Source organism: Danio rerio, chromosome 1, assembly GCF_049306965.1.
Source record: "Danio rerio strain Tuebingen ecotype United States chromosome 1, GRCz12tu, whole genome shotgun sequence".
In the NCBI taxonomy this organism is placed as follows: domain Eukaryota; kingdom Metazoa; phylum Chordata; class Actinopteri; order Cypriniformes; family Danionidae; genus Danio; species Danio rerio.
In genome coordinates, this window is record NC_133176.1 from 37,940,001 (window position 1) to 37,964,968 (window position 24,968).

Genomic DNA, 24,968 nt, shown 5'->3' on the forward strand with positions numbered 1-24,968 from the left:
TCCGAGCCACCTAATAAAACAGATGAAGACAAAAATCATTTATTTAAAACAAAGGAGTGCATAAAGTTTAGAGCTATAAGTTTCCCAAGCATATATTTTGTTGATTCATGCTGATCAGTTCATTCAGACACACACCACCTGCTCATTTGACAAAACTGTAACCAAAGCCACCACGGTCAATTGAGCACACAGCAAAATTCACACGTACATGCCTGTATGAAGGTTTTAAACAAAATAAAAGACAGAATTAAACATGAAAGAATCTCAGAGTAAACCTAATGCAATTAGGTTCCTCTGAGATTAATTAATGTAGAGAAATCTCTTCTGATTGAAAAACTAATGGTTCAAAGTTACTTCTACAAAAATGGATCCTAGTTTTAATCCAGCCCTCACTGAACCCATCACAGCATAAAAAACAAAAGTAAATTAAAATAAAAGGGTATTTGTAACTTTTTTACTGTATTATTTCTTGCATTTGACTTGTATTGATCCAATTTCTAAATCTTGTCTCAGAATTAATTAATGTCTAATTCTGAGGAACAAAAAAAATTGACAACTTTCTTACAATAACTATTGTTTTAAATATTAGAGTTGTTATAAAGCTTTTCTTTCCCCTCAAAATTGATATTACGCTCAAATATCAGAACAGAGTAGAGTGATAATAGTGGGTTCATGTCTGCCAATTCAGGTTTGTGTTATCATATAATTATGACTATATTTGGTTTGAGTTCATACTGTAAGCAATTCTGAAAAAATTGCAGGATTAAAAAGTCATAATCGCTTTATTATGTTTTTATTTCAGTTGTGGAAACTGAAATAAAAATAAAATTTTATACACCACAGTCCACACAATTATTTCAGAACATAGCAGCACAAAAAACATCTTTATTTACCACAGAGATAGACCCAGGAGCTTACAGTGCCACCTGAAGGACAGAGCATTAGCTTTAGCTTCAAGAATGACAAAACGGGAAGCGACAGAAACCACTGAAACATTTTCAGATGTTCATGCTCCGACCTAGAGGTTGATTTACAAAAGCTTTTGGTACACAGTATTTAAGAAAGAGAAAAAAAGCCTATTAAATCATATTTAAGGGGCTATACACAAAATTGTAACTTGTTATTAGCAACACTAGCTAAACTGGTATTGTACGCACTATGTACAAAGGACTGAATTTGATTCTAATCCTTGATATACTGATGGAAAAGTTCAAAGCTTGGAAATAATAAAAGAAAAAAAAAACCTGACTGTTAACTGAAAATTTCTTCATATAGCCCCTTTAACATAACATAACATAGGGTGCATGTGTACTGCATGTACTAAAAGCTTTGGGTCATCAGGGCATTAGAATGCAGAAACCCATTTGTTTTTAAGTGAACAGAGTTATAAAATTCAGAAGAACAGACTCCACCAATACACTCAATTAAGAGTGTTTCACACAAATCAGCACAGTTAAATGAATTAGCAGCAGTTTTCAATTAGACATGTACAAATAAATTGCTAGAGCCCGAGTAAATGCAGTTACCTTTTTGCATGAAAAATTCTAACTTTCTTCTACGATTTTTTAAAGCTACGAGCTCATAGTCTACAAAAGGTGGAGAAAGAACAGTGGGAAGGAATGTGAGTAATTTCCTATGTCTTCAAACATTTTAAGTTTAACTTAGCTCTTAAAAAACCCACCTTTGTTTCTTACAGCAGCTGCATTATCTTGGATGCTTCCATTCATCATTTTAGACAGTACTCCCTAAAATAAAAAAATAAATAAAATCAAATCAACAAGCAACAACTTAAACTGGACAAATTAATAATGTACACTACTGTTCAAATGTGTTTATATATACACTGATAGCCGTGAGATACTACAGTAATATCAGCGCTCAGACAGCCTCTTGACCCCATTTACTGCCCCAATTCATTCATTCATTCATTATTTATTTATTGCCATGTCAGCTACTAAGGCTTTTTTCATGGCAAAAGCATTTCAGTAATTAACAAAAAATCAACAGTAAAAAAAAAATAAAAATTGAATATACAGTTTAAATATGATTTTTCTGCTTAATACATGTTAAAAATTCAAAAACTTTTTCTGGTGTCACTTTGTTAAAAATGTTCTTAAGAGAGTTCTCATCATAAAAAGTCTTTCTGGAGTCATTAAAAGCAGGGCAGTCCAGTAAAATGTGTTTTACAGTCCATGGGGATTTACAGTGTAAACATTGGGTAGGGTCTTCATCTTTGAGTAAAAAGTTGTGTTAATCTTGTATGTCCAATACGACATCTGGTAAAAATTTTTACTGCCCCAATAAAAACATCCAGTGCGATTTACTTTATATGCAAGGGTATTTATTAAAAGTGGTAATCCCGGAATAAAGACATTATTCTTTATGCGCAACCGAACCAAGAAGCACAAAGGAGAGATGATGAGTGAGGAAGGTAAGACTTAATAAGCCTTAATTTCTGCCATGTGTCACGTCTCAGACAGCAGATCATTTTAAAACATCTTTTAGTATTCTTTAGTATTGTCTATAGAATTTCATTTAATATTAATGCAAAAGATTTCTTCAATGATCAGGGCCCCAGTACAGCTTTATAGTAGGCCCCAGTACGCCCCCTGCTCTTCACCCTTGTGAACACCATAGCGACATCAAGAAGGCTAAACAACTCTCTACACAGTTTGACAAATATTGCTGCTGTTGGACAACATAATGGACTTGAGGCTTTTTTTAGTTGAGAATGTAGTTGTTTAGATTGCTACTGTGCAGTTTATTGATAATGCCCATTTGAAAATATGTTTTCATAGCACACTCGAGCAAAAAAACTGACGTTACATTGTTCTTCCACAAGATGACGACAGAGACCGCATAACAGGCCGGGGAATAAAAAATGTTTTTCTGAGCGTAAAATTAAAACGAAACTTGAACAAACCATTATAGAACTGGAGAGTGACTTTCTAAGCCGACTTCTCTCTGCTGTGTTTCTTGTAGTGCTTGCTTTGTTTTGCCTTTTTCAGGGTTAGATATTGTGATCTCCTGATTGCAACAGAGAAATACTGGGAAATATCTTTAGACGGATTTCATGCCATTCAGTCAAATAATCTTAAAATGTCAGCAAATTCACCTGTTTTGTGAATTTCACATATTGCCCTAGAGAATCATCCAAATACTAGCTCTAAAATGGTGTTGACAAATTAGTAATGGCTTCTGCTGTTCTGATGTCAGCTGCACATGTGATAAAATGCAGATGTGCAACAACTTTAACTATGAGGTAAACACAAAATAAAACTTTCCATCCAGAGCTCCTTCACGGGACTCCACACTTGTAAACAATCGCTCCATCAAGCTCATGCCGCTCGCGTGGCTCTCGGTCCCACCCAGACTAATCAACGCTAACAAGCCGACCAATCACAGAGCTTGCGCTACGTGGTTGCAATGTGTAGTTACATTTTTTGAGAGGTCCACGTCAGCGACGCCTACGGCCACAGCGTAGGGCTATGCGTCGTCACGTAGGCTGCGCCGCAGTTTATGTAATGGTATGGCCCTGAAGTGTGTGTGTAGTTGAAGATGTAGCCTTTGCCTGAATGCGCACTGGTGTTGGAGTGAATAAATTTGTTTTATGTGTTGCCCGCAGTGCGTGTATTAATAGCGACAAAAAGCAAGTTACAACATGAGGTTCGCCCAACTTAAATGATTTTGAGGCGGTGGAGGTGGGAAAGGGCCGTCATCGCAGCTTGTGCCTATGGTTTATATACTATATGATGTCCTCCATCATTCAGAGGAATTTGTGGGTATGAGAGAGATCTCAGGTCTGGTGGGAACAAATTGTGGCGACTGACTTCTTTTAAATTAAAACCGCGGAGAAGCGCCACATTTTCGGTCGCAGGTTTAATGACATACAAAACAGAAAGCCTCAAATCTGATCTGCCTGTTTACATGACAGTCGTATTGTCACATATCTGATTTATAACTGATTTATTTACACATATGAAGGAGGCCTGAAACCGATCTCTGAAAATCCAAATGCATGCGTTTTTTTTTCCTGTTTACACAGTCATAGAACAAATGCGATCTGTTTCACATATGAGCAAAAATATAAAAAATCTGAATTAGGTCACATGTAACTGGCAGTGTAAACAGGGCCTAAGTTACTTGGCCTCCACTTCTGATATACAGCCACATCACACTGCCACAAGTGTGATATATATATATATATATTAGTGCTATAAATCGATAAAAAAATTAACTAATTAATCACACTTTTTTTGCAATTATTCGTATTTAAAATACTGAAACTTGTAATTTTTGCTATTCAAATGTAAAATTAATATAAACGCAAGACAAAAACTATTTAAAGTTATAGTAATAATATAAAATAAAAATAAAAAATAATAATAATAAAGTATTGAATACAAACAGTTGCCGCAAATGCACTCTCTACCGCATCCCTCCTAGCTCTTCAGGTATGTTGTGCGCAACTCACCCCCACCGCTCTTAAGGTACGTATTGCGCGCACACGCCCCTACTCCGATAGGTCACTCACTCAACCCCTGACACCCCTCAATGGGCCTGACAAACACACAAACGTGCTGGAGCGACTCCCTTCAGATTGAACACGCATGATCGCGTTTATCAAATTTGCTTAAACTAAGCGTTCTTAAGTATGTCTATATTTCACAAGGATTCTGACACAACAACGTGAAGCATACACTTTCGTTGCATTTAATAAGAAAACACGTTAAATGTAATGAAACATTGGAGGGCTCATGCTGAAAGGCAGAGTCTTTGACAGCTCACGACTTCACCAGACACTTTCTGAGTACATTTACATAAGACAGCAATTCTCAGATTTTAATATGATTAAGATAATATTCTTATTAAGAGTCTACCGTGTAAGCAGCGAATTGATTATCTCAAAAGAACACCGAGTCACGAAATACTGAGGTTTTTCTTTCCGTTCGCCATGAGGTATCAAATTACATTAAAACAGAAGTCGAAAGTTTAAAATGAAACACCCGAAATTGCATGAAACTCCTGGTGATGCGATATTAATTGTTTTAAACTGAAACTTGCCTTCAAAAAGTGCTTCCTTGATCTTATTCATATTTAATTAACACACGTCCACCACAACAGGAAGTAAAAAAAAAAAAAACCCTGCAACTGCGTTAATTTTTTTCAACGCGTTCATTATTTCAAATTAATCGCATGCATTAACGCACTAATTTTAAATTTAACAGCACTAATAAATTTAGAACAAAACACAATTTAACCAAGTGTTGTAGGTTGTTGAATTTTATTGTAGCTTTACATAACTTCACTATTGTAGTATATTTCAGAATTAAATTTATTAACATGGCAAAGATACATTTTTATAATGTTTATTGCAACATTATTTCTCAAAATCCTTCAGTTCATGCATGCAAGTTTGCATCCCCATTTTTCCACTTTCCATGCTAACATGTAAACAGTTTTAAGGATTTTTTTATAGCTGTAAATAAAAACCTCTAGTAACATTATGATGTCTTTACTGCTAATTTCAATTGATAAGTTGCAGTCTTCTGATTAATTAATTTATATACAAAAGGCATCATTAATCCGGTTTAATTACTGCCTACCATTTAATATTCACTGCACAAGCTAGAATATAAATTACCACAGAAAGACATACACATACAGTTAAACTCACTAATTTCCCACATTCATTAGATTAGACAGATTACATTGTGCTGACTCACATTGGCAGGCTGTCCGTTGACCTGTGTCTTCCCCACAGTCTCCACTGAAGAGTTTGAGCTTGTGTTGATGGGGACAAAGTGCTCAGGTCGCCCTATAAGTGTTGAAGTGGCACTTGTCAAATTGATTATCTTATGGCTCTGGTATGGTAGGGAAGGTTGGCCACTGCCCCAGTCTGTCCAGTACCCAAAACATACATCAGCAATTCAGAAACGTCAAGGACACAAATGAGTGAACTTGTCAGTGACGTACATCAGGATTTTAACCAGAATTGACCATTGTTTGTGAAAAATCATGTGTGATTAAGCAAATTAACTGTGCCTATATTTAAATGATGGTGAAGAAAGATTACTGGTGCAATTGTGAAAACCCGTGAAGCTGCAGGTCTTTATACAACTATATTAATACATACTGTAAATATCGGTTAATTAAGGTATTCTTATCTTGTGATTCGTTGACTGTTTTCCATTTTGTATGGTTATGAATTGTATTTAATGACCTTGATCTCCACTTTGTCTACTTTTGATGCTCAAAATTGAATGCAGCAGTATAACTGAACGACTTTTATTGACATTTTAGTAGTTTGAAACAATACAATGTATAATTAATAATAGATAAAAAGGATTAAGTTAATAAAATAACAAAAAAAAAATAATAAAAAAATAATAAAAACATACTGGCAGTTTAATATCAAGTTTTTGTACCACACTGTAATCTACAATATCAAGGTCCCTTAATGCAATTCAAGAGTAAACAAATCTCTTAACAAAAAAAAAAAAAGATGAATCACAAAATATGAAAAAACTCTTAATTTACAGGTATTTTTTACAGCTAGGACAGTGACTGACAGACAGACAGACCACCTTCCCACAGTGACAAAGACAGACAAGAAAAAATAATACCCAACATCAAATTGCTGCCGTTTCTACAAATCCTTTGTCTTTTAATTCCAGAGTACATGCATGCAATATTGTACTCCACATATGAAAAGTGCCACAATAGACCATAGATGTGATTTAATGAGCCATTTGATTTGTGTTTGTACAAATTCCTTTGTTAGAAGCACTAAATTATACTGAAATGATGCTGTGGCTCATACACTCTTACAGATCCTCACCATTCTGGCCGTGCCGTCGGATGTCCATCAATAAAGTGCCATTTCGCTGTGCTGTTTCCATGCTGCTTTTGAACTGCTCATAATTCATTTCATCCACCCTGCGTCCTCCCAGCGCCACAATCTCATCACCCATCAGCAGACCATATAACTCTGCTGGGCTGCCTATGATGCAGAATAAAGGGAAATGATTATTTAGGATGATCACTTTCAATCATCTTCACTGTCATAATGAGGGAGGGTCACCCCCTCCCCCCAAAATTAATGGTATGGGAAACACTGATATATGTTAGTAATAGGATCACAAGCTGAAACTTTTTAAACAAGCTTATTACCTAAAGAAATGTGGCATGTGGGGAAAGCCCACATCAAACCCTCTCTGCTCAAAGTTCCAACAAAGTCAAAAGCACATGGCGGAAAACCATTAAGGGCATGTCCGAATCCATTTTTGCTGTTTTAAGCATAGAAAAAATATGTTCTGCGCCCCCAGCGCATGGTCTAAATGGGTTGTGCTTATTCTCCTAATGAGGTATGGGTGTGTTTTGAGCATAACCTGCATTAAACCAATCAGAGTCTTATCTCCCATTCCCTTCAAGAGTCAGCTGCATTGCGCCATGGTGCATTTGCTATTTACATGGTGCACTTTGTAAGCGGAAAAACTGAATGCTTCACTACCACAAGAATAAAGACTGAGCCTCCTCCATTTGGCCTCTTTACTTTCTCTTTACTTTATTCCTTTACTTTTGTGGATAAGGAAACTGTGTTTTACGCCATTCACTGAAGACATTTAATAGTCTACGTATTTAATTTAGTTTGTTGAGCACAAAAGATTTGTTTCAAAACTATTTCCAAATTCAGTTCTAATTTCTAGCAAATGAATAAATGAACAATAAAAACCAAGTGTGAATAAAAAAAAACTAGTGTCGAGGGCATTTAGTGTTTTTTTTTACATTTACGTATAAAATAATATTTATTATTATTAATAATAATAATAATAATAATAATAACAAACTATGCCTTTAATTTAGAGATAAAACCTGGTGTTGAGTTATCTATTTTTGGTGTACCAAAACAAAAGATATTGTTGACAAACAAGGAAAAAAATTATACCGCCTTCGCTACTTTGTTAGCGAAGAATTTGTAAGGAGAAGAATACTACTTGAGTGGAAATCAGCAGCTTCACCTAAAGCTTCAATGTGGATGTGTGATCTTATTTTATATTTGAAATTATAGAAAATTAAATATTTATTGAAGGGATCTGTCAAAAAAGAAAATTATGAGACATGACAACCTAGGGTCACATATTTAGAAAAAAGGAAGACTTGTTTATCTGATTTCTATAAAGGATTCTGTGCAAACAGGTTTAACTGTGATCACCAATATGGTTTGGTTTTATATGCATGTAAAATACCACTATAAATGTATCAGATTATTAATTTGTATTATATACTGTAATCAATTATTTATTTAAATTATTTTTTAAAGTTTATTTTAAGTTATTATTTTGAGTTCTTCTTATTTTATTCTTTTTATTTATTTATTTATTTATTTATTTTATTATTATAATTATTTCTATTTTGTAATGTTTTTTTTGTAATCCTGTTGTAATTGTATTTTAATCTAATTTGTTTGCCAATTCTTTTTGGCAGCAGTTTTCAAAAATGGGGGGAAAAATTACAACCTTGATTGTACAAAATGTTTTGTTAAAGCATTGAGAAAATAATCACAAATAAATATAAAAAAAATAATAACAACAACAATAATAAATATATCTGCAAGCAGCAATTAAGGAGCCAAGCACTTTTCAAGCCAAGCACTGCTCCAGAAGTTTTTGAGTACTTTCAGGGCATGGGGTTGAAGATGCATACCATGTTTTGTAATGAAATGTGTTGGTAAAATGTAGCATTTTTGGCCAAAAATCTAAATGGTCGACGCCCAAAATGGCTGACCTGTGAAAATCAGACATCATTCGACTCGACATGCCCTGCCGGATGTAAAGAGACCAGTTTTATGAGTTTCTGACGAAAGGTTGAGACGTTATAAACCAAAAAGGCAAGTTTTTTTTTGTATCTCCGTACAACTAGGGGAAGTGTGCCGAAACTCCGCATATAACCTCAGAACCTAGTTGTCATAACACACACCAAGTTTGGTGTGAACCGGTGAATCCGTTACAGAGATAATCGCCTCAAGTCTATTTTTGCAATTTCTACTTTAAATTTGATCGCAAGTTAAACAAAAACAGTTGGTTTAATTAACTTGAATTCCATAAATTTTGGTTGGCATGGTCTGTAGATCATGTAATTCAATTTTGGTGAAAATCGGAGAAACGGCCAAGGACGATTTTGATCAAATAGGTTTTTCAAAAAAATTTAAATAGCGCAAAAAAATTCATGACGGAAAATGACGTCATAGGGTGCCTTTGAATCGGACGGAGCCAAAGAATTAGAGGAAAAAAAAATTTGATTGTAGCCCGTTCGGTTAAAAAGTTATCATGATAAACATAAGTGAAAGTTTGGACAAGTGGTGGTGCTAGAGAGTTGGATTTTGAAACTTCATATTTGGTCTGATTAATGTTAAGACTGTCCCCTATCATTGTGCCAAATTATACAACTTTCCTGCATATGCCTATATGGGCTGCATTCAAATCCGGCGTAAGAAGCAGAAGAAGAATAATAGTAATAGGAACGCTAACGAAAGCAATCATGCAAATAATGCACCTTAAAACACCCTCTTTTTAGACCGGAGTCTACAAAGTCTACAAAGTGGCGCAAATGGATTTGCCATTTAAAAATTAGCGTTGTGCTGGTCTGAAAATAGCAACAAATCACACTATATACATCTTGCACCTTATTGCGCCGGGTGTATGATAGGGCCGATAAATCTTTTTAGGGAGATTCAGTCTGATTGGAGTAAGAAAAAAATACCATGTGGTTGTTTTATCATGCAGTTTTGAGAGGTTTACTAAATTATGGTATGCAGGCAATCTTTCAGTTCAATAAAAACAGAACTTGCACATATCATGCTAACATACAAAGTTGCCATGAAAGTGATGAGTGTAAGAGTTTACATCACCTACGTCAACCTATGAGTTGCTGGTTTTTAGGACTGCCAAATAATAGCAAATTAGCCAAATTGTGTTTTATTTCAAATGTATGAAGTACTGCCATCGGGGAAGTGATAAAACAATCCTTAAATTATAAAATAACCCTTACAAGTCATTTATACCAATATCCTTCAGCATTTTAAATGGTAAACTACCTAAATGCCACTGCTTTTGGTTAATGTTGTGTTGTCTTTTTTTTTTGTTATATGTGGACTGACTCCAAGACAAATGTGCTGCTTGAGTCCAAGAAAAATTCCCTGCAAAGAATAAAGTATAACTGGACTCAAATGTATACAGCAGACAAAATTGCATTGCTGAAATTGCAGAAAAAATACAACAAATTAACAGAATACTTATATATATATATATATATATATATATATATATATATATATATATATATATATATATATATATAAATAAAATGGCATATTTATTTATTTAATGATTACTATTAATATTATTTAATATTACAGATGTCAGTGGTAAAAAGCTATCTCAAAGGGCAAGAAGAGGTATTTTAAATTCCGATAATATTTCAGACATTTATTTTACCCTTAATTTAATTACAGAAAAATATGAATTATTAATTAATAATGATTGACAGGCCTAAATAAAAGGCCTTAGCAAAACAGCAGAACAAAATCATACATCATTGAAGAGTCTGTCAGCTAACGTGCTTAATAGAATTCAAGGGAAGGAAGTCAATCTGACTCTTCTGCCATAGTTTTTCTCAAAACTTCATCAAACATGTTATTAAATATATGCCATATTTGTTGAGTCAAAATCACATGCTTTAATTTTCTTATACACAACGATGCACATAAAAGTTGATATAAAAGATCTGGGTCTTACTTTTTACAAAGTCAAATTTAGGCATTTTATAAGCAATTTACAGAAGCATTTTCAAACTTTTATTCTGCCCATGAAACTTTCATTTTGCAAACAAAAATTCTGCCCATGATAAAAATAATTGACGTACTGTAATATTAATAAATCACTGATCCGTGGAATGATTTTTCTAAAGTAGTATGTGTGCAATACAGGACTGCGTTCATGAGCCTGTTTGCAAACAGATTTACTGAAATACTTTCACTTCTCAAAGACAAAATTGATGTTAAGTGATTTTAATCTCTCTTTTTTTGTAAACATACATGGACTTTCTAGTATTCCATGCAGTGGTAAAAACTAGGTAAATTAAAATTACATTATAAATGTACTTCATGCTTATAAAATACCCAGAAGAACAGAAATAAACCAGATATTAGCTATGTTTTAATCCAAAAATGCAAATTAAATGTATGCACATAACTGGAATATTGCATATACGACATGCGAATAAAGCAGCCTTTCCATCCAAGTAGACAAAAGAAAAAAATTGTCACTTCCTAATTAACTGGTGGCAAATATTAAAATATCAGACACTGAGAACAGCATCAGACGGTGAAAACAGACGCTCTTGACAATTCTAGAGGTAATTTATAATATAATAACACTGATACTGGCATTTTAGAAATCACCAAAACAACATTTTAGATGCTTTACAGTGTGCTTATCCTGCTGGTCTGTCCATTAGCACACACACTATCATCACATGATCTCTTGTAACAAAGTCACATTACCTTTTTAATTTAACCTTTTTAAAGTGAAATTTGTTAAAGAAAAGTGTTACCATTATAAGTTATGCTCATCTTTTCTTATCATATAAAAAGTTTATTCTACTCACTTATGTGCATATGTTTTTTTACACGCACTTTCAAAATGCGCATCTTGGGGTTTCCCTCAAAATGTGCATAAAAATAGGCGGATGGAAGTGTAGCTATTGTCACAAGCGTTTATTCTGCAGCAGCAATAGCTGATGCATTCAGTAATCTAGGTGTTGTTCATATGTGAAGGCGCCCTCTATCATCGAGTGTGAATCAACCAAAATAACACTAAAATGTGTGATCACAACAATATTTCAGGTCTTATATATTATATTATAGGTCTTTAAATCTGCTCCTGAAAAGTTTATTTCCAATCTGCTTATGTATTTTACATGATCTTGACCCGAGCTTATAAGAACCTTGATTAGCTGTTTCAGTGTGTTTGTTTATGGTTGAGCTCTACTGGATAGTAAGCAGGGCTGAAGACCTCTGTTACATTTTTTTAATACAAAATTAATAAAATATAACAAAAATATAATTAAAAACAGGAGTTTTTTGTCTCTCAATTTATACTTAAATTATTATATAATATATTATATTGTTAATCGCAATAAATACCAGAAAATATTGTGATATATTTTGAGGTCTATGTGAGCCATTAGAATTGGGCGATGTTGTATAATAAATTTCTTATGTGAATTAATTTATGAATTATTACTTTATAATAAATGTATTATTTGTAGCCTTCCGTTTCAACAACCTGACCCGCATGGTCTTTGTTTTACCTAATAATCAAATCATGAATAAATAAAAATAAGCTACACACAAATTACCACCTGTCAATCCCTTTTTCCATGGGACTCTGGCATGAACAGACAAAGTGATTTTTGTCTTAATAATGGCGTCAACAAACTTAGTTGTTAAAAATGGTGCACGACCAACAGGAACAAACCAACAGTATCTGAGGTTTTCACTAAAATTACTAAGTGCAAGCGTGACAGCAAAAGATTACATCAGTGTACTGGCACTGTGACACGTTACCTGAAAGATTCAAAGACAGAAGAGTCGTTAGATAGAGACAAGATTGATCAAATATCACATTTACCAACTTTAGTGAGACACAATCCAGTGGTACATCCTTGATAAACTGTGCGGCAGGCACTGCTCTCTGGGGTTTTGTGTTCAAAGCACCCGCTGTCTGCATGGAGCTCAGGCGTGCACATATGCTAGAGTGTGTGAGAGCATGTGATGTGTGTTTTCAGAGGCATAGAGAGAACGAAGGGCTTTTCAGTAATGCTAGATGAAATGCCAGTGGGGACGTGGATCGTTTTCATTCAAAAATGCCATTTTAATACTAAGACAGGTTAGTGTAAACAGAGCCTAACTGTGTATTTTTAACGAGTGGGTTGCTGATGCGATGAGGGCGGGACAGAGGATTGCGATGCTGGCTCAGCATCGTGATATCTCTCAGCCATCCGCATTGGACGATGGCATCGTCTAGCGACCAAACCCTTTGAGGCATCCCTACAGATCACTTTAAAGGCACAAGTGCAGACTTAATGCAAAATCATAAATATTTATTTAAATAGTTAATTGCTATTACCTATTTGGTGAGACACATTATGATGAAAGGAACAAAATGACATTTTCAAGGAGCACTTTTCAAAACTAAATTCAAATCAAAGCATTTTCAAGGATTTCCAGCACCCAAATACATGCTCTATGCTATCCAGATGGTCACTCTGACCTGCTTTTGCATTTGCAAAATTCACAGATTAAATTGGCCACCTCATGAATGCTCTTCTCATTCATGAGGATACATCCTAGGCTCAAGACCAGACTGTCTAGAGGACAGGTTCCAAGACTTCTTCAGTTTAACCAATCAGACTAATGCAGAGTAAAACACCTTCACTGTTCTCTATAAATCATTCAGCATCTCAGTCTCTCTCCAGAATCCAGAGAATAAAAAAACTTCAGCTGAACAGAAACATTCTTAGCAATACACAAACACCACTCAAAATTCAAAGAAGCTACAAATAGATCTTTCAAGGGCACAGTGGGATACATAAACATCCACAAACTCTAAAAGCTACAAAAGTATGCAAACAGAAATCCCAATTGCTACATACAGGTATTGTAATTGGAAGCAAAAAAAGCCTTTCAGCCTTAAATAAATCCTAAACGCAGTTCTCTTCTATTCATATAGTCATTCGCCAGTAAACATACACCTCTCCAAAGCTGCACCTTATTTCTCAAAACACGGAGAAACATCCATATACATCTAAAGCGACCACTTCACAGAAACCATTAAGTCTTACCTGCTTGAACAGATTTCACATAAGCACCAACTGAGTCCCAGTGAGCCTTGAATCCAAAGTCTCTCCCGCTGTTAGGCTTCTGATTCAAGCAGACTCGCATTTCACTTTGACCCACCTGAAAGAGAGAGAGATACAGAGAGAGAATGTGACACCTGAGGATCCCATGACACCTTCTTCCTCGGGAAATCTGCTTCGGTCTGTATAACACAAACCGTTCACTACATAGAGTTGAAGGCAAAACGATTAGGCCCTCCAGTGAATTCTTTTTCAAATAGTTCCCAAGTGATGTTTAACAGAGCAAGGACATTTTCACAGCGTGACCTAGCCTGACTCTGGGTCTGCCCATCAAAACAAGGAAATTGTTTTTAATTCATGGCCACAATAAATATAATTTGTGTATGCATGTCTTCTTGTTTCTCTATAACATCTAATTACTCTGGCACTTTTTTATATGTATTTGTTATTTAACAAGCTGTAAATTTTATAGAGCTGCATTACGCGCAAATGCTGTTTTTGTGGAACAAAATGAAAACACTGGAGATCAGATGTTAGTGGTTAGCTAACAGCATTAAACGAATGATGAATAAATATAAATATAAACTTAAAAAGTCAGGTCTTAAAAACAAGAGGAAAAGCAAGTAGCGACACAAAAACTACCCAAAATATACATTTTTGGGGCACCCTAGAGTGAATGCACGAAGCTGTAAATTAAACACCAAGAATATTGTGATTAAATTTGTTGAAGAAAGACCTGGAGATGCAACTTAATGCAACTAAAATGATTAAGTGGTTTTGTGTTTTTAAATTTTGGGCCAACATTTAGACTTTTTTGTACTAAGTTTCATTCTGATTGTGAAAATCTTAAGTTGTGTAAATTAAGGCTGGGCATATCATGTTTCAAAACATTCTACATTGATAATTATTGAATATTTTTAACAATACTTTTAGAAATGTTCGATTTTTTTTACAACTTTATTTTGATTTACTAACATTACTAAGGCAAATAGTTTTTATAGTCAAAAATAAAAATACTTAAAGTAGCTGATCTCTTTATAATAAACATAAGTGTTAAAGAGACTCGCTAACTTGATAAATAAAATATTGCAAAGTGTGTGCAATGATAAATCAACATCTGTAGGGTGTCAATAATAATGATACAATAAACCTAAAACTCTGTTAATAAAAGAAATTATGATAATCAAATCTGAGCTTTCAAGTAAAGGAACTATCTATCATTTTTCAAATACATGCTAAACATTACAAATTGTGAAGTTTAATGACTATATTACCCCATGTGCTAAAAAAAATCTTTCAGAAAGGGTGCTAGGATCTGAGATGCACAAGAAAAGAAACCAAAAAACCACTCTAATATATATATATATATATATATATATATATATATATATATATATATATATATATATATATATATATATATATATATATATATATATATATATATATATATATATATATATATATTTTTTTTTTTTTTTTTTTTATTTATTATTATTTATAATCTCCTCCCTGCTGCTATACTGCACTCATTTTTGCGCATGTTGTTATTCTGACCTCAAGTGACAAGTGCAAGCACGTGGTTTCCTTCATCATTTTCTATGGCGTCTCTTGTAACTAGGTGACCATCAACTGTTTTCTCAAGGTGACAAACGGACAAACCATTGCTGTAGCTCCAATGCAAGTTTATGGAGAAAAGTTAAAAGCACTGCAGTCAGCCTGTAATTAGTCTATCCTTATTACTGAAATGTAGTATGTATATATATTCCATATAAAGTGTCAAGGAAATTGGTTAGTTCTACTTGCATAAATCACACCATGTGCTTATCATGCAAGTCGCGATCCTCCATTGGAAATGAAAAACTTACATGCTAAGCTCATTGGCATTCCTTTCGGCACTCTCAGCAGCAACATTTTAATAAAACTATAGCCTTCAAAACAAACTTTTTTTTATTGTTATCGAAAATGGTGTTTGGTCAATAAATATTTATACCGATTTTATCACCCAGCCCTAGTGTAAAGTGTTTTTTTTTTTTTTATGGTATTAGTTGTCTTTTTTTTTTTTTATATATCCGCTGCCTTTAATAGCTGTTTCTAGCCACCTATTTTTATGCACATTTTGAAACATTGCATAAAAATGCGTAATGGAAAGACCAATATGCACATACAGTATATTTAGAAAATCTACATACACTTACACATAACTGATAAACTGTATCTGATAAGAAAAAATACACAATATGAAGCGAACACATTTACAGAATAAATTCCAGTATACACATAAAAAAAAAACTATATGATTTTGTCATAGCAAATATGGGCAGAGCAGGATAGTATTAATAGACAATCCAGAAAAACGACCACGTTGCAAAGCATTTGAAATGTTGTTTTAGTCATTGTTAAAGCCCTAATGTCTATAAACAAAACTCTGATAATTTTTTTTTTTTGGGTGGGGGGGGGGGGGGGGGGGTGATTGGGGCATCTCTGCTTTACACCCTGCTTTCAAAAACCTTCGGAATACATTTGTAGAACAGCAAAGGTTAGGAGAAAACTACAAAAACATTTTAAAGACTGAAAAAGGTCTTTAGAATGTGATTTGATTGCAGGCTGTATGACAAATAAAGTAATTATTTTAAAAGTGTATGATGATTTTATATAGGCACTGTATCTGTAGTGCATTATGTAATGTTGCATATATCATGTTGTGCTATATTCCGCTTTTGTTGTGTGGTTATAATGTATGTTGCATAAAATAATCATCATGATTTGATTTGACTGGTTTATATCATCAAACAGCCTACCTTTACATCCCTGATTTCTGAGATGGCAGGAGGAGATGTTTGGATGATAGACGTGGTCATGGTCACTTTAGTGGCATAAGAGTTCATTGGAGGTGCTGATGACCTTCCATCTCTGGTCTCTTCCTCTTTAGGGTTGATTGGATGAGTGCTTGAACGAGAGTGGCCCTTGCCAGCAGAGGCTGTGACCTTCCCTTGACCGCCCAGAAAAGAGGGGACGGCTGAATGGTCTCTGTGACCACTGATCAGGCTTTTATGCGAGTCGTCCACCTGTAGAAACACAGGGTGAATCCGAATAAATAAAGTGGCCACTTTTTCTACAAACATTTCAGATTGAAACAGCCATTTCACCCTGCAGCACAAGACTGGTTGCTCACTGAAGCTAGGAAGGGCTGAGCCTGGCTATTACCTGGATGGGAGAAAACATGGGAAATCTAGTCATGTGTAAAAATTAGGACACCCTATAAAAGCCTTGATATTTGTTTTTTTTTAATACGGATGTTGAATCTCAATATAACTAAAAAATTAAAACTGAAAAAAAAAATATTTTGTTAATCTAATTCTAGAAAAATGCTAATTCTAACCTAGGAAAAAGTTAGGACACCCTACCGCTAAAAGGTTACCCCCTTTGGCTGGCCATCTATTAGTCTCTGACATCAATCTGAGGAAAGTGTAGCCCACTCTTCAATGCAGAATTCTTTTAGCTGTGAGATGTTTGAGGGGTTACTTGCATGTACAGCTTGTTACAAGTCACCCCACATCATCTAAATGGGATTAAGATCTGAGCTTTGACTTGGCAATTTCTCCATGGTGCAGTTTTGCTTCAGCTTTAATTTTCAGAGAGATGGTCTCACATCTTCCTCTGACACCCTCTGACACACCCTAGAATTCATAGAGCATTCTATGATTGTGAGCTGACCAGGTTACCCCAAACCATAACACTTCTCCCTATGTACTTCACAGTTGGTATGAGGTTCTTTTCCTGGAAAGCTGTCTTTGCTTTACGCCAATCATGTTGTCTGTTGTGGTGTCCAAATAATTCAATTTTAGTCCAAAGAACATTATTCCAGAAGTCCTGGTCTTTGTCAATATTCTCTCTGACAAACTTCAGTTTAGGCTTGATGTTTTTTCTTAGAAAGCAAAGGTTTCAATCCCATGCAAGTTAAACTTGTGCAGTCTCTTTCTGATTGTAGAGGCATGTACTTTCACATTAACATTAGCCAGAGCCTTCAGTAGGTCTGGTGAAGACCTTTGGAGACCTCTTTTAGCAACTTGAGGTCTGCTGTGAGGGTAAACTTGCTGGGACAACCAGGCCTGGGCATGTTGGCAGTTAAAAGCCTTCCACTTGTAGATTATTTAATGGACAGTCGAATGGCTCATTTCAAAATCTTTTGAGATCTCTTTAAATCCCTTATCAGACTCGTAGAATGCTAGTTTGTATTTTTGTAAAGGCCTCGGACAGCTCTTTTGCTCTCACCATTGTGCTCTCTCTCACTTCAACATTCAGGAGCACACCAAAATAAATTGCATAGGTTTAGAAAGGGCAAGCCTCATTCAAAATGCTGCTTAACGATTTACTAATAACAAACACCTGTTGTGGTAAACCTGTCTGCGATTTGAGCCGTTTTAAGTGTGAATAAATGTCTCACAATAATGCTTCGGTCACACCAGAGTTTGTGTGTGCAAAATTCTGCTGTACAGCACTGCGAAAAGGCCGGGATTAAACATGATAGACATACAAAAGACACACAAAAAAGCAAGTGATTGCTCCATGTTTTAAATTCTAGTCCAGAGAGGTCAGGTTTTGATCTTCAATTGGTCGTAAGCAATAATGTGATGCGATTTTGCAGGTCAGAGTTCACCAAGCTTGAACTTTGGTGCAGCGAAGTGCAAAACTTGCCGCATGACCTTTCGTTTCCGGTCTGATACATTCATGTGTGTATGACTGGAAGTCTACGGGGAGAAAAGTGTAGTGTGACTGCAGCTTTATTCCCATGTCCTAACTTTTTCTCAGTTAGAATATGCATTTTTGTAGATTTAAATATTAAATAAAAAAATTGTTTAATTGTTTAACTATATTACAACAATCTTTCAAATTCAGATTAAATAACCATTTAGCAAATAAAAACCTTACTAAATACACATAGTCTCCTATTTTTTTCACATGACTGCAGGTTGATGTTGGAAGTGGTATAAGAGAGGCCAGCAGGGGGTACACAACCTGTGGTCTGTGGGGGTCCTAATGCCCCAGTATAATGAAAGGGACACTATACTGTAAATGAGTATTTTGGATGAAACTTTAAAATGAGGTCCTGACTCTCTATAGACATTACCCAGTCCAAATTTCCATTCCTTAGCCCTTACTCAGCATATCCTCACAATCATCCCCATCCATTGAACTGGCTCTATCCCTCTCTCTTTTTTTCACCTGTTGTCCTGTGGCTGCAGTCACATCATCCAGGTGGAAGCTCCACATGATTGCAAAGTGCTTTGGGTGTATGGCAATACACAATATATTCTGATATATAAAAATGTTCCTTTTTTTTTCTGCAGTGAGTTCCGTTTGATATTGAAACTGTTGAGACTTTGATATTGAGAACAGACTGATGCCTTAACTCTTTACTATTAGATTTTTCTGTATTGTATTAAACTTGATATGCAGTATTTACATTTATTTTTACACATATGTTCACACTACGTACGTTTCAGTGCCACTTAACCAACTAGCTATATAGTTACATAAAAAAAGAAGTACTTATTTTGCTCATATTGTATTTAACACTTGTGGTGCTATTGAACAGGGATATGGGTAAGGCTAGAGACATGTGGTATAGATAGGTGTAATGGTGGGTTAAATTGTAAGGGATGGATGGGTCAACAGTGTAATTATAAATAGGTTAGGGTTAAAACTTAATTACAGATGCATCATTTCAATACAAATTATAAAATGTAAAAGCATGTACAGGTACATGCATACATTAAGTGCATTGGAGCAAATAATTAATTTAAAATGTAGCACAGTATTTAAGAAAACATAATATAAAGTGGGACCCAAACTGAAAAAAAATAACTATCTGCATTTAGCGTCATTTCTTTTTTTGTTCATTTTATAAAGAGTATGCATATATTTCCATGTATAAAGCCAACTTCTGATGAAATAACACAACACCACAGTTAAAAATGAAAGAAAGCACTGAAACAAATGCTACATAATTGCTTTTTTACATAACAGCAGCCCAACAGAGCATGTGACCATGCATGGTTGAGAAGCCTATCATGGAAAAGCATGCACGCACGCACACACACACACACAAAACAAAGTCATAGCTTGGGTTTCACGAAGCACCCGGAGTGCAGCGTGGTAGTAGTGGCTTAATTCATTATTCATAAACCAGCCGCTAGATGATCAGGCAATGAGGAGTAACACTAAACTTCACACACGGAACACTGCACAAACTACCATCCGCCCTTATGCCTCCACTGCTTTATCAGAAAGAGAGAGAGAGACGCACACATTTGGGTACCAATTAGAAACTAACAATTACTGTAGGTCAGGGCTGAAAAAGTGCCAGCGCACGAAAACAATTTTATATTCACATTAAATCTGTTGTGATTGTTGTGATTATTGTATTATTGTGATTGTTGTACAAAACACTATACAAATAAAATTAAACTGAATTAGGATGTTCTAAAAACAAGCCGTATGATATTTACCATAATTACAATGTTTTCTAAATTGGTAATTTACCTTAAGGCTGATTAATAGTTTCGTCCAGCACATGATTCAGGGTTGTTTATACTTTTAGAATTTTATGTGAAGTGTAATTTAAGATACATATTCTGCATAATAATAATAATAATAATAATAATTATTATTATTATTATTATTATTATTATTATTATTATTATTATTATTATCATTATTATTGGTAACACTTTACAAAAACTACACACTATTAATCATCTGTTAAGCAGTAGCAAATGGTGAATTCATTATCTGTTAAGCATTAACTCTACATTAATAGATGTTAGTAAGCAGTTCAAATGCTGCATTCTTGACTTTTATACCTCTTGACCTTTCTTGACATGTATAATGTGCTTAATGATTGGATTTTCATACTTTATTAATGATTATTTTGTCATTAAGTATATCATTATTTACAAACTAGTTATTTAAGAATAGTTGGTGCTATTTTAAGATCATTCAGAATGCATAAGTAAACGATTAATAAACTATTCAAATTAACACTCATCTATATTATTATTCAGGCATATAATAATAGGTCATTTGTATGTTAATAAATGCTTTAAGTCAACTTTATCAAGTTCTGTGACCTAAAGTGAGGACTACTTATGCTTTATAAATCGCTTATAAATGACTATTAAAGGCTCAGTATTAAATGAACAATAAATACTTAGCAAATAATTATCTATTTGCTAATGCTTAGTAGATGACTCAGTTTGTAGTTATTATAAAGTGTTAACTTATTATTATTATTGTTATTATTATTATTATTATTATTATCATCATCATCATCATCTCAAAGATGTAAAATCTTTAACCAACATATCCATCATTCATTACACCTACACATCCACAATTTGAAAAGCCCTTTCAATCAGTACATCACCCATCAGTACTCACTCATTTACTACCTCTAAAAAGATGGTTAACCATCTTACCAATAGCACCTTAAAATAACATTTTAAAAAATAAATAAATAAAAAATAAAAACAGATAACCCTAAGATTGTTGAATGTTTAAAAATCACAGAGCCGAAACGCATTTACTACACTAGAACTGCAATCCTGACCACTCTCAGCAGTCATAAATGTTTTTAATCTACAAAAAAATATGAAACAAAATTCACTAAAATAGATTAGTCTAATTAATTTTCTTCATTTCCTTTGAATGGATTCATTGAAACTGAACCAGAGTCAAAAAATGTAGTTTGTGTCAAATAGCTTTAACGGATGACACTAGGCATGAGACAATAAACATTTTCAAGGTATACCACAAGTTTGGAAAGTTAAGGTTTTAAAACGACCAAAATATTTTGCTATACTGTTCCTACTGTAAATTTAAGACTTTTTATTGACTTTTTTTGTGTGTTTGTTTAGGACAACAATATCTCCAGCAAATAAAGATGCTGTTTTAAACTGTAAAGAAATCTGTGTTTTTGAAACGAATGAAGACAGCTAAAGTCAACTATTTATTTGAATTATTTAGCCTGACATGTTTACTTTTCCAAAATAAGTTTCCTAAAATCTAATATATTGTGTTCAATGGGGATATTGTTTTTTTACCCAGACATTTAAAAAAAGGAAAGAATATATTTTAGAGCAGTAATCACAATACTGTGAAACCATATTTTTATCCAAGATTATTATACATTAGAATCCTATAGTGGCCCATGCCTAGATGATACTGCAAAAAAAACCACAGATTTAAGCCACTTTAAATTTATTATTTATAGAATATGAATTACTACCTACTACAAAAAATCCTGAATACTACCCAGGCATCACAGGTGCATTTGTTGAGTTTTTTCTATTCTGAAAGCTTGATGTCAAAGCTAACAAATACAAACAAACCATCAAATAATAACCATATACAATCATACAAAATGCCACCAAAACTACCAAAATTAAAACTTACTGTTGCTTTTTATGATAAGTGTTGTGACTTGCGTCCATCTCTATTTAATGTGAATTTAGGTTCAGTTTTAGCATGAAACATGCAGCTTTGTTGAAAAAAACTAAACAACATGTTGAAAACAGAAACAAATATGGACAGTTTGGAGAAAGTGAAGTAGCTCATTAATTATAAATCAAATGGTAAAACACCACATGTAAAAAAAACTAAATAAAAATTTAGATCACATTAAACATTCAAAACACCTCCACAATGAGAATCCAAATTCATATCAAGATTTGAAATTTGGCCTGACTTTTTTTTTTTTTTAAATGTTGAAGGCAGCAAGGAAGGCTGATTAAGAGCACTTACAGAATAAACTTTGGGCAGGGTAGGCATCTTGGAGGGTTTGGCTCCAAACGGACGTGGTGTGACGCCTGTGGAGAGACGTGAGCAACCCTCTGATCTCCTGAAACCTCTGGGCAGAGTGGCAGACATGCGTGCTCCACCTGCATAAAAGCTCTCCAGGAGACTGGAGCGAAGGCTGAAGTCTGGCCCCTGCTGCTCGTCGCTTTCTGCATCCACGGCGGTCAGGCTGCTCTGAGAAGTCTGCTCAGAGACAACAGCTGACGGATGGCTCGAGAGCACACCAGTGCACTTTTGAGCCGAGTCAGAGGTCTCCACAACAGTGCCTCGAGTCAAAGCAGAAGTCGCCCCATTCGCGAGGCCTAAAGCTGAGGTGGACCACCCGGAACTGCTGACACTGGACCCTGCATCACTCATGGGTCCAGGCATGCTGGAACTGAAAGAAAGAAAAATGGAACAAATGTGTGATCTGATCTGATCCAGGGACAGGAGTTTGAAGACGGGGCAGGAAAGCACATGGCTATTAGTGGACACAAAGGGGAGCAGGGGGAGGAGAGGGAGCTTGGAGGACAGGTGTAACTATCAAATAACTTCATTATCCACAAGCGAACGCGAACTATGGCTTAATCTAAAGCTGTATCACTTGGTTTAACCAACTTTAACATTTTTTTATTGCACTCTGAGAAAAGTATTTCTGACACCACTCTAAGCTAATTTTGGAGCTCTTGTTTTGATAATAACCTATGACCAAAAGGTCAACCGTTGCATTGCTTGTTAAAGGGATAAAGCATTAGGTATTATGAGAGATTTTATTGCATGCATTAATTTAGGTTAAATAAATATTTTTAAAGATGCATTTGGTAGGTTCAGCGAATATATGAAGAGTTCAGATGCAAAAAAATATTGATCCTTATTTCAATACATCAAGTAGTGTACATTTATGAACTTTATAAACAAACATAAACATGGAATGGAAACAGTGTTTGATTAAATGAATGTGCAACACGCTAGCGCAATTGTCTGATTTATTTTGCCAGCCCTAGTTTAACGGTCACAGCTGCAAAAATTTGTCTGCATCTATAATATTTAAATCATTGATTTCCCTTTATGCACAAGCATGTCTCTTATGTAAATTAGGCTCATAAATTGTGTCTCAGTCAAGAAAATTGCACTGTGCAATTTATATCAAGCTACTATTGCATTCGACGGAATGGGCATCAGTTGACTTGGGGAACTTATCACTTCATACCACAACCAGACTGATTATAATAGCCTCTGCTGGCTTTTGTCACATTGCCTTGCGGTGCTTTTCTCTGTTGTACAGACAGCATTAGGGAATCTGCTATTGTGTGTTTAAGAAACATTTAAGACAAAACAAAAAATATCTCATTTATCATAGCATCTCTCAAAAGAAAACTACACAGAGGCAGTTTTTCAGTAAAATGATACTCTTTCCTCAAAATGAAAGTAAATGTTAACCAACTTTAAGGGAAGTTCTACACACAAAAAAACATGTATTTGTATTTTTGGAAAGTTGTGTATACAGATGAAAACACTTCAGGCTTATTAATGTGTATACAAACAAAACAAAAAAAAGTACTAAGGCATTCCTATTGACTTAACAAGTGAAACATGTACATGGCATCCCAATTTTCACAAAATTGTGTTTCTAGTTTGCATGAAGGTGTATATAGTGTAGTTTTAAAAGATTGAAAATCATTTTTCAAGAGTTCGTTCTTCATGCAATGACACAATATATCATGATTATTTGTAAAAACTAATTTTAATATTTTTTATTTTCCCTCTAAGCACCCTCATATGGCAAATTCTGTTCACTGAAAAAAAAAAAAAAAAAACTAAATTTCCATGATCTTAGATGAGCAAGAGGCAGAAAATGTACAGGAAAATATGTCTTTTATCACATTTGGTCAAGTCATATCTGTTTGCATTTAACTTAAGTGACTGACAAACGAGAATTTTTTTTTTCTAATAAAAAAAACAAACAAACTGAAATATAGCATATATATATATACACACACACATATATATATATATATATATATATATATATACACACACATATATATATATATATACACACACATATATATATATATATATATATATACACACACATATATATATATATATATACACACACACATACACACAGACACACACCACACATTTTGATAAATGAAATGGCCTCCAATCCTTTTTTTTTTTGTTTGTTTCAATTTATATAGACA

General features: G+C 34.3%; 1 protein-coding gene across 51 annotated transcripts in view; it reads right to left on the reverse strand.

Annotated features, from left to right (window-relative positions):
- lmo7b (LIM domain 7b) overlaps positions 1-24,968 on the reverse strand; it is an 87,004-nt gene that overhangs the window by 20,694 nt on the left and 41,342 nt on the right. For 22 of the 51 annotated variants that reach the window (XM_073945372.1, XM_073945370.1, XM_073945371.1 and 19 more), the window contains 7 exons: positions 22,726-23,155; positions 16,722-16,988; positions 13,906-14,020; positions 6,842-7,003; positions 5,727-5,818; positions 1,682-1,745; positions 1-10 (listed from right to left, as the gene is read on the reverse strand). The exon at positions 1-10 is cut by the window's left edge and continues 16 nt beyond it. In XM_073945372.1, coding sequence (XP_073801473.1) covers positions 1-10; positions 1,682-1,745; positions 5,727-5,818; positions 6,842-7,003; positions 13,906-14,020; positions 16,722-16,988; positions 22,726-23,155 — 1,140 coding nt within the window. 51 annotated transcript variants of the gene reach the window in all.